Source organism: Chinchilla lanigera, unplaced genomic scaffold (assembly GCF_000276665.1).
Source record: "Chinchilla lanigera isolate Chin_1 unplaced genomic scaffold, ChiLan1.0 scaffold00112, whole genome shotgun sequence".
Taxonomy (NCBI): Eukaryota; Metazoa; Chordata; class Mammalia; order Rodentia; family Chinchillidae; genus Chinchilla; species Chinchilla lanigera.
In genome coordinates, this window is record NW_004955513.1 from 4,140,516 (window position 1) to 4,149,677 (window position 9,162).

General features: G+C 65.6%; 3 protein-coding genes across 7 annotated transcripts in view; 2 read left to right on the plus strand and 1 right to left on the minus strand.

Annotated features, from left to right (window-relative positions):
- Positions 1-1,558: 1,558 nt before the first annotated feature.
- Positions 1,559-4,582, plus strand: Agpat2 (1-acylglycerol-3-phosphate O-acyltransferase 2; the record flags this gene model as incomplete). Its single annotated transcript, XM_013506701.1, is given in 5 exon segments — positions 1,559-1,692; positions 1,967-2,142; positions 2,227-2,322; positions 3,515-3,587; positions 4,054-4,582. Coding segments are annotated over 5 exon segments (655 nt in total), but the record flags the coding sequence as incomplete, so codon positions are not given.
- Egfl7 (EGF-like-domain, multiple 7) overlaps positions 4,544-9,162 on the minus strand; it is a 9,860-nt gene continuing 5,241 nt past the window's right edge. Inside the window, exons 2-8 of one of the 5 annotated variants that reach the window (XM_013506698.1) lie at positions 7,797-7,918; positions 7,549-7,668; positions 6,716-6,831; positions 6,505-6,600; positions 6,205-6,369; positions 5,104-5,266; positions 4,544-4,990 (exon numbers count right to left, since the gene is read on the minus strand). In XM_013506698.1, coding sequence (XP_013362152.1) covers positions 4,705-4,990; positions 5,104-5,266; positions 6,205-6,369; positions 6,505-6,600; positions 6,716-6,831; positions 7,549-7,668; positions 7,797-7,876 — 1,026 coding nt within the window. In that variant the 5' untranslated portion in view covers positions 7,877-7,918 and the 3' untranslated portion in view covers positions 4,544-4,704. Of the gene's footprint in view, positions 5,267-5,625; positions 5,691-6,204; positions 6,370-6,504; positions 6,601-6,715; positions 6,832-7,548; positions 7,669-7,796; positions 7,919-9,162 lie in introns of all 5 variants that reach the window. The other 4 variants (XM_005408482.2, XM_005408483.1, XM_013506700.1 and 1 more) reach the window with 4 other exon arrangements.
- On the plus strand, positions 7,885-9,162 carry LOC106147046 (cuticle collagen 40-like; the record flags this gene model as incomplete). The annotated part of the gene is given in 1 exon segment (XM_013506702.1): positions 7,885-9,162. A coding segment is annotated over 1 exon segment (468 nt), but the record flags the coding sequence as incomplete, so codon positions are not given.

The window sequence follows — 9,162 nt, forward strand, 5'->3', positions numbered from 1 at the left end:
GGGCGTAAGATTAGGGTGCCCGGCCTGTGCAAATCTTGTGACCGTTGGGCTGGGAGAGCAGCTTGGCTGCAGAACGCTCGCCCAGCGCACCGGAGGCCCTGGTTCCATCCCCAGCACCAAAAACCAAGCAGTGTGACATGTAAATGTCTCTTGCACGGATGCACAGAGCTTGGCTGGGGGTTCCCTGTGCCCGCCTGCCCACTGCACACAGGGCCGTCTGCCTCCAGCCTTCGCTGCTTAGGCGGGTTCCTGGTAGCGCTCCAGGGCACTAGGACAAGGTTTCTTAGGACTGAAGCCAACCTGCCTTTCAGACACGTCCCCGCCGGCCAGCACCTGCTGTTTCCCAACGCAGGTGACACCTTCTATCACTCTTTCTATCTGTGCCACTAGCGGGATGAGGGCTGTTCTTGTTTCAATTTGCATTTCTTTGATGGCAAGTGAGTCTGAGTAGTTTTCCTTCCTTGTCTCCTGGGCATCTGCTTTTCTTTCCTGTGAACTGTCTGCTCCGTCTCCCCCTGTCCTACTGTGATGCCAGGAACTGTTTTACAGTCAGAAAACAAGGAGCCTGACATGAAGCAGCCAGCCAGTCCCCAAGTGCCCAGGAGCTGCTCCCACCCCCAGGTCTGATCTGGGGAGAAGGTGGCCTGAGCTGGGGAGGCTCCCTGGACTCACTTTCCCCACAGTGACAGTCGCCCTTCCCACTGGGTTCTGAGACAGGTCTGGTGGTTAGGAGCCTGGCGTCCAGGTGCAGAGAGACCAGGCCTGCAGGGCTCCTTGTGAGGCCCCTGGAGTCATCACATTCACAGAGACAGGAAGTGGTGGGGGTGCCAGGGCCAGAGAGTCTGTTAACGGGGACAGAGCGTGACCACAAGAGGAAGGAAGGTCCTGGAGATGGAGGGTGGTGACAGCCGCTTGACGTTAACATGGTTAACGCACAGAGCCGAGCCCTGTGCTTAAAGATGGTTTGAAAGGCGAATTTTTTTTTTTTTTTTTGGTAGCGGGAACTGAACTCAGGACCTTGCGCTTGCCAGGCAGGCACTGTGCCACTGAGCTATATCCCCATCCCTGAATGGCGAATTTTATGGTGTGTGTATTTTACCAAAATTAAAAGTCTTGGTCAGCATGAAGGTCCCGTCGGCTGTGACTCTGCCCTGCTGCTTGTCGCAGAGCCAGCTCTACGCCCGACTGAGGGGGGGCCCTCGGCACGGAGAGCGGCGCCTTCAGGGATGCCTCCCTCTAGTCCAGCTGGGCACCGCACCCCTCGCCCTGCTGCCCCTAGGGCTTTGGGGACCGGCCCACTGTCTCCCCACAGGCTGACCTCTCCTGGCCCACTAGGGCACTCCTCCCCACGCCCCCTGCCAACTGTCTCCCGGGTCGGTGTCTCTGGAGCCCAGGCAGGTATGGGAGACTTCAGGGCCTTCTCTCTGGGTGTCACGTGCCGTTGCTCACGTGAGCAGGAGCCAGGCCACCCTGTCTGTCCCTAGCTGGGGGGGCAGGAGCAGGCAGCTGTGTGGGGGTGAGCCAGCCCCAGGCCCACTTGCAGCCTCTGCCCACACAGCATCATCAGCTGGTTCGTGCGGTCCTTCAAGTACATGTACGGCCTGCGCTTCAAGGTCCAGGGCCGGCAGAAGCTGGAGATGGATGGTCCCTGCGTCATCATCTCCAACCACCAGAGCATCCTAGACATGATGGGTACGCTTGGCGTGCAGGGACTGCGGGGCCCTCGACCTGTCTCCTGCTGGGTAACGGGGGCACCGGGCTCTACTGGGGTAGAGGTGCTTCTGTACCCAGGGGAGGATGGAGCCCGAGGGCTCCCAGGCAGCAGGGGGAAAGTGGGGTGCTCTGCCCGCATGGGCAGGCCCTCCAGGGGCTCCAACGCTGCCGTGTCTCCCTTCTGTGTCTGTCTGCCTCCCCACTCTCTCTCCCTCCTACCTCTTGCCCTCCCGCTGTCCCCACGTGCTGCCAGGCCTCATGGAGATCCTCCCCAAGCGCTGCGTGCAGGTCGCCAAGCGGGAGCTGCTCTTCCTGGGCCCTGTGGGCCTCATCATGTACCTGGGCGGCGTGTTCTTCATCAACCGCCAGCGCTCCAGCACCGCGGTGTCCGTGATGGCCGACCTGGGCGAGCGCATGATCAGGGAGAACGTGAGTGCCGAGGGGTGAGGTGGGCACGGTGCGGGGAGCCTGCCAGAAGCGGGGTCCTACCCTAAGCCTGACCTTCCTCCACAGCTCAAAGTGTGGATCTACCCCGAGGGCACACGCAACGACAACGGGGACCTGCTGCCCTTTAAGAAGGGCGCCTTCTACTTGGCCATCCAGGCCCAGGTAGGGAGGGCGCCCCTGGGTGGGCAGGGAGAGAAGGAGTCCGGTTGGCAGGGGCTGAAGATGATGTCCCACCAGGCTGGTGCTCAGGAATCTCAGGGATCTGTCCCAGCCAGGTGGGGACAGAGCCTCCCTGCCCCGGGGGTCTCTGGGACCCTGGGCTGCTGGGGACAGCACTGGCCCTTTGCAACCTAGCATGGCACCCGAGCTGGCTCCAGAGCCCTGTGTTGGTTGGTCGGGGTGGCAGATGGTACAGGGGAGGCACCCAGCTGCCTGCTGAGTCCTGGGGGCTGCCTGTGCACAGGGAGTGCCTGTCCAGTGCCAAGCCTGGAGGGCTAGGCTGCAGCAGGTAGGGCCAGCGTGGGAGCCTGTGGCGTGGTGCAGGTGTGAGCAGTGTGCCGCCTGACCCAGGACTTCTCAGGGCCCCAGGCTAAGTGGGGGTGGGCAGTGTGCCCTAGGGTAGCCAGGAGCGCCAGGATGTGTCCACCTGGCAGGGTGTCATCTTGGGGCTGGGAAAGCCTGCACTGGGGTCAGGGCAGGGGCCTCGTCCCGCCTGCTGGCTGTGCTCGGCAGCTTCAGTTCTCTGGTGGCCCCATCACCACCCCCACCCCAGCCCGGCCAGCCCTGGGCAAAGTGAGCCCAGCCAGCGCCCCTCCCCGCCTGGGTCTCGTGGGGGCAGAGGCAGTGGGGGGGGGCTGTACCAGCAGGTCACAGGGGAGACACCAGCATGTGCTGGGGACAGTGGTAGCCAGGATGTTGCTACTTCCTGCCACCCTGCTCCTGGCCAGCTGAGCTGCAGTCCCCCTGCTGGTGTCCCAGGTTCCCACTCCCTGCGGTTAATGATTACCCTGGGTGCCACTTGTCACTGCAGGTTTTGACCCTCGTGCCTTCCAGGAAAACCACAGCTGCACCCCTCCCCTGGCCCCCTGGGACAGCTGGGGGAGCAGGAAGGCAGCCCCTCCTCCGGCTAAGCTGAATGGGCTTAGGCCCAGCCGGTATTAGGGCCCAGTGTTGGAGACAGACACATGTGCCAGCCTAGGAGGACTTCCTGGAGGGGGTGACATGGAATGCTGGGCCACCCAGGGCACGGTGTGGTCCCAGGCTGAGGGTCCGCCCCAAGGGCACCTGGTACCGTCCCAGGCAGTGACGAGGCCGTCCACGCCCCCACCCTGGATCCATGTGTCCCTGCCCGCAGGTGCCCATCATCCCCGTGGTGTACTCCTCCTTCTGCTCCTTCTACAACCTCCGGACCAAGCTCTTCACCTCAGGTGAGCCTGGCGGGGACCACGTAGGTGACTCTGGGTGGACACTGGGAAGTGTGAGGGCCAGCGCTGCTGCATCTCACCACTCTGCTGGCCCCTGGCGGTGGTGGCAGTGGCCTTTTCCGGGTAAGGACAACGAAGCTGTCAAGGGCACACAGGTGGCACAACCCTGACCCCCACAAAGGTGGCCAGGACCCCAGCACCACTGGCCACAGAGCATGTGGCCTGTGCCCCGCCAGGCAGGGTCCCCTGTGCCCAAGTGGGAAGGAGGGGTCAAAGGTCAGAGGCAGTGGGGAGGAGCCAGGCTCTGACCCCACGAAGGCCACAGGGGGCAGAGTTAGGTTCTCTCAGGTCACCGCTGTCGCTGCGACAGACGAGGCCAGCTGGGGACGGGGTGGTCGGGAAGAGGAGAGGCTAGGGCGGCAGCCTGGGGACCTCCCAGCTCACTGATGACTATCGCTCCCTCTCCTAGGAACCGTCAAGGTACAAGTTCTGGACGCGGTCCCCACCCTCGGCCACACTGTGGCTGACGTCCCCAAGCTCATGGACTCCTGCCACCAAGCCATGAGGGCCACCTTTCTGGAGATATCCACACAGCCCCAGGAGAACGGGGTGGCCGAGAGGCCCAGGGCCCAGCCGGCCCAGTAGCCTGGCCACAGTGGGGTGGGGGTGCCACGAGGCTGCACGTGCACAGAGGGGACCCCAGACTGCTTCATACCGCTGTGTCAGAGCTGGAAGCTCCAGATCGAGGCCCCCAACATCCCCTCTGGGGCCCGCCGAGGGCAGGGACCCCCACCCTCACACTTGTGCCTCCAGAATCCAGAGGGGGCCGGGCCACCAGGCCCTGGGGCATCCCCAGGTCCAGGCCACAGCCTGTATCAGGCTTTTAGGGAGACGGGGGCTCAAAGCCAGGACTCCTGGTCTGCCACACCACCAGCCTCAAGGACTGTCCACAGCGCCTGTGCTGCACACGGTTCATTTTTATAAACAAACTCTTGGAAGTGCCTGGTATGCTGCGGTCACTCGAGAGAGTGGGCAGGAGCTGCCCGGCCTCTGTCCAAGGACAGGGTGATGGGGGCCGCACTGCTCTGTGGGGCCAGTGCCCTCCCAGGGCACAGTCCACCTACTGACACCGAGCCTCAAGTCTCGCATTTATTCTGATGGGGACAGGCCCGCCCCACCTCGGGTAGCTGCCTATTACACCCACATCCCAGCATGGGCAAGAAGCCCTCGTACCTTCCCCCAGGCCCTGGAGAGCCTGGCAGGGGCCCACCCTGGCCTGCTGGACACCCAGGAGCCCCCGGAGGGGCAAGGACAGGAGTGGCATGGGGCGGGCAGAGGAAGCGGGGCTTGTGGGCTCAGTCCAGCCTTGGGCGTGAGACAGGGCTGTCACAGCTCCTTGCAGGAGCCTGGAGGTGAAACAGGGGGCTGGGTCACTTGGCTTGTGGCTGTTCCCGGGTCCCACCCTCCCCCCTCAAGGAGCCAGGGGCTCTAAGGGAGGGCAGGTGACGTGGGCACTCACAGGACCCCAGCTGCTCCTCCAGGAAGGAGATCTGCTCGCTCAGAGAGTCGATGCGGTCCAGCTGCTGCAAGGAATGGGCCAGGAGGCTGGCGGGGTCCTGCGGCCCGTGCTCTGGGGCCCGTGAGGCCAGGCCGTGCAGAGGGGCCAGCACCAGCTGCAGCTTCTGTGGGATGCAGAGGCTGAGGTGACCCGGGCCCCCAGCTCCCTCTGCTCCCAGAAAACCAGCTGGCTATAGCATCTGCTCGCCACCAGGGAGCACTGTTGCCCCACAAGAGCCTATGCCAGGTACCATGGACATCAGGCCACTGAGGGCCTGGCTGTGCTGGCCAGGCCTCAGGGTCTCAGGGCTGAGGCTCCGTGGGAAGGCAGTGTGGCAGGTGGGGTAGCTCGGCCTGCACTCCCGCTCCACTTGTGGCCTAGAGAGCCTTAACCAATGCCCTGCCTGCTGTGAAGCCCTGGCCAGGTTCCCTGCCAGCCCCGCCAGGCGCCCACAGCCGTCCTTGGTGCATCTGCCAGCCTCACCTGCTCCAGCGCCTCGACCCGAGCCTGCAGCCTCTGCACTTCCGCCCTCGCCACGGGGTCCACTCCTGGGGCAGAGCCAGCGCTGGGTCAGGAGCCCCCACCCCACCTGGCTCCCACCCGGCCACTGCCCCCGCTGGGGGCACAGCCACGACACAGGGCTGTGACTTGGCACATGTGGCACAGGGCCCTGGACCAGCCCACCCTGCCCACCCCTCGGCGCCAGGGTCCCGGGTCCTGCCGTGCCGATGGGGTCCTCACCGGGGTCCAACGCGTCTTGGTGCCAGGCTGCCGACGGCGCATTATTACTCACGGTACGAGTTTGAAGTGTCACAGCGCGTACCAAAAGTAATAATGTCCCGTCACCAGCAGAGGGCAGCGTCTCCAGGGTGTCAGCGGGAGGGAGGCAGCCCTGGCTGAGCAGCTACCTTGCACTTGGCTGAGAGAGGCCTCAGCTGCCCTCCTGGTGCCCTCCGGACAGGAGCCACCCAGGGTCACTGCCCTCCATGCCTCCCAGTGTCGGGGAAAGGGCAATGCCCCACCCGCCCACCACCCAGGGCAGCATGGGGGGGACAAGCATACCTGTCACAGCGTTCGGGGCCACCCTGGGGGGCCCTGCTGTGGGCAGGCAGCTCATCCCATCCGCAGATGGGCTGTGCCCTTCCCAGCACTGGCACCAGTAACTGCCCACAGTATTGACACAGCCCTGGGGACAGCCTGCCCCTCCGGAGCTGCACTCATCCACATCTGCAGGAAGGGGGTGTCAGGTGCAAACGCCGCAGAGGGCCCCCCAAGGTGCAGACCCACACTGGCCCAGGTACACTGGGACATCCAGAGAGGACCCAGGACGTGCCCACGGCCCAGGAGGGCAGGCAGCCTCACCCTTGTGGCAGGTGTTGCCCTGCCATCCTGCAGGGCAGTGGCAGCGGCCAGGCCAGACACAGCTCCCTCCGTTCCCGCATGGTGGCTGGCATATTGCTGGGGATGAGGAAGGCTGTCACCACTCCGTGGTGGCGGGAGGGTGCTCTGCTCGAGTGGGAACCCCACTCCCTAGTGCCAGGACGTGGCATGGTGCCATGGGCCCGCCCCTCACCTGTTGCACAGGCCCCAGGGAGCCCACCAGTCCTTTTCCAGCCAGGGCAGCAGGCAAAGCGAGGCCTGGCAGGGGCCAGCACAGGGCCATGGCGGTAGGCGGTCCGGTAGATGGTTCTGCAGGGGCAAGGGTGGCCTGAGGCTCCGTGGCCAGCCTGCCAGCTTTAGGGTACCTGGGCAGTCCCCACACGTGTCCCCAGAATCCCTTCCTCCGGGACACAGCACGGTCCACCACACAGCCTTTCTCACCAGGGTACCCTGCTGCTGAGTGAGACCCTGGGGCAGGGCAGAGGCCCGGCCACGCCTGGAGGTGCCATGCGCCGCTGGCTCCCTCAGGCTCTGGGGTGGTGCTGCGGGCAGCGGGCCCCAGCCTGTGGGGGTCTCTGGCGGGACTGGCCCGGCCTTTCTGCCCTGCCCTGAGCACCTGGTGCAGCACTTGCTGCCCTCTGGGCACTTGGCGCTGAAGCTGCTCTTCAGTCAGTGCCTCCCCCACGGGGTGGGTCCAGGCATCTCCCTTGAGAGGGAGCCGTGAACCTGGGGCCCCGGAGGAGAGGGCTGCACGCTGGAGCCCCAGGGCAGGACCGGATGGCTGAGGTGGGTTTTGGGAGCAGACCCTAGCGCCTAGGACAGTGCCCAGGGAGGAGAAAGTGAGCACCTCTGAAGTGGAGGGGCCCAGTAGGGTGGGCATCCCTCTAAACACAGTGCCCCGTAAGGCCCCGTCCTGCCACAGTTATTGCTAGGCTGATGACCTAAGAGACCGGCCACCCTGGAGACTGCAGCCAGGCTGTCACGCCCAGTGGGTTGGGGAGCCCCGGGCTGGGCCTGGGCACTCACCGGTAGGTGCTGCAGGCCCGGTGCCCATCACAGGTGGTGAGGAAGGGCTGATACACGCGCTGCGCGAAGGACTCGGAGGTGGGCCCCAGGGCGGCCCTGGCCACAGCACACACCCTGCGGCTGGGGGTGGGGCACGGTCAGAGGACCAGGGCAAGGACCCTCCCAGCCTGCGCGTGGGGACGGAAGGGAAGGGCCCTGGGGAGGGGCCCATGGGGACCCCCTTCTGGGCTGGGGCTGGCCTGGCTCACCTGGGCCGGTAGGTATGCCCGGTGCCACCCGCTGCCAACACTAGGAACCACAGCGGCAGCAGCTCCAGGGAGCCCCGCATGGCCTGCGTCTCCAGGAGGGGTGGCCTTCTCCCCTGGGTGGCCTGGAGCACAGCACACACCCCTCAGTCCCCTGCAGGTCCCTCTGGCCAGAACCCTGGCTTCCCACTGCCTGCTCGCCGCTTGCCAGGGGCCTTCCACAGGGGAGCAGGGGCAGCCAGCCCTGCTGGGCTCTGTCGGCAGCACCCTGAGGCAACCAGGGCTGGATTTAGGGCCCTCAGGGTCACAAGAGGGCAGGGCCGCCTCCCCCCAACATCAGGCTGCAAATTGGGAGCGGCAGCCTGGGACGCAGCCCAGCTGGGGTCTCATCTGTTTAATGCCAAGCCAGCGCCCCGGAGCACTGTGGGCACGGCGGGGATGTACAGGCGCTGTTTCGGGTGCGAGCGTTCTGAGGCCGGGTGGAGTACACGTGCGGACAGCCTGGGCAGCCTCCAGGGCGCACAGCTGGGCACGAGGCAGCAGCCCCTAACAGAGCCCATCTCCAGACCATGACACTGCAGGGACCTCGTGCAGAGGGGAACAGGGAGCTGGGGCTCCCCGAGGCAGGTGGGTAAGGCCACCCCCTTCTTGAGACTCGGTTTCCTCAGCCGCTGCTAGGGTCTCTGAGGTGCCCCTGCCGCTCTGGCAGTTCAGCCCATAGATGCGCACGTCCTGGGCACTTACAGAGCCCTGGCTGCTGGCCAGGCCCTCGGGAAAGCCGGCCCCTGCTTCCCACAGCCCCTCAGGTGGGCCGGGGCCTCTCACAGTCCCCAGGGAAAAGGCAGTGTATGTGGGGTCCCCTGCACCCTCCAGGGGCTGCTGAGCCAAGGTGTCGAGGGCCATGGGCGCAGAGGTTTCTGGGCAGGGGTGTGTCCTGCTGGAGCTTGGAACCAGAAAAGAGGAGGTGGGCCCTGGGTGCCCGGACGGGCAGGGGGTGCAGCCTGGGGAGCCCTTGCCCCCAGATGCCACGGCCCGCCACCCTCGTGCCCAAGCGCCTCCTGGGGGTGCTGGGCGCAGCCTGGAAAGGGAACTGTGTGCCGAGGAGACTCGATTTTTGAAAGTCATGCTTTGCCCGAGGCCAAGGAAGCCCCGTAGCTGTGGCCGCTCTGGTGTCCCCGGCAGGTTGCTCAGCAAGCGCGGCCCCGCCAGTGTCACCGGCCCTGCCTGCCACCTTCCCTCCCACCTGCCGGCTGCGCAGCCCGCCGGGGAGCTGGGTGCAGAGGGAGGCCCCACTGCCGCGGCCGATCCCGGAGGGGCGTCTGGGCGTCGGTGCCGGCAGGGCGCGGAGGCGGCGGGCGCAGGAGCAGAC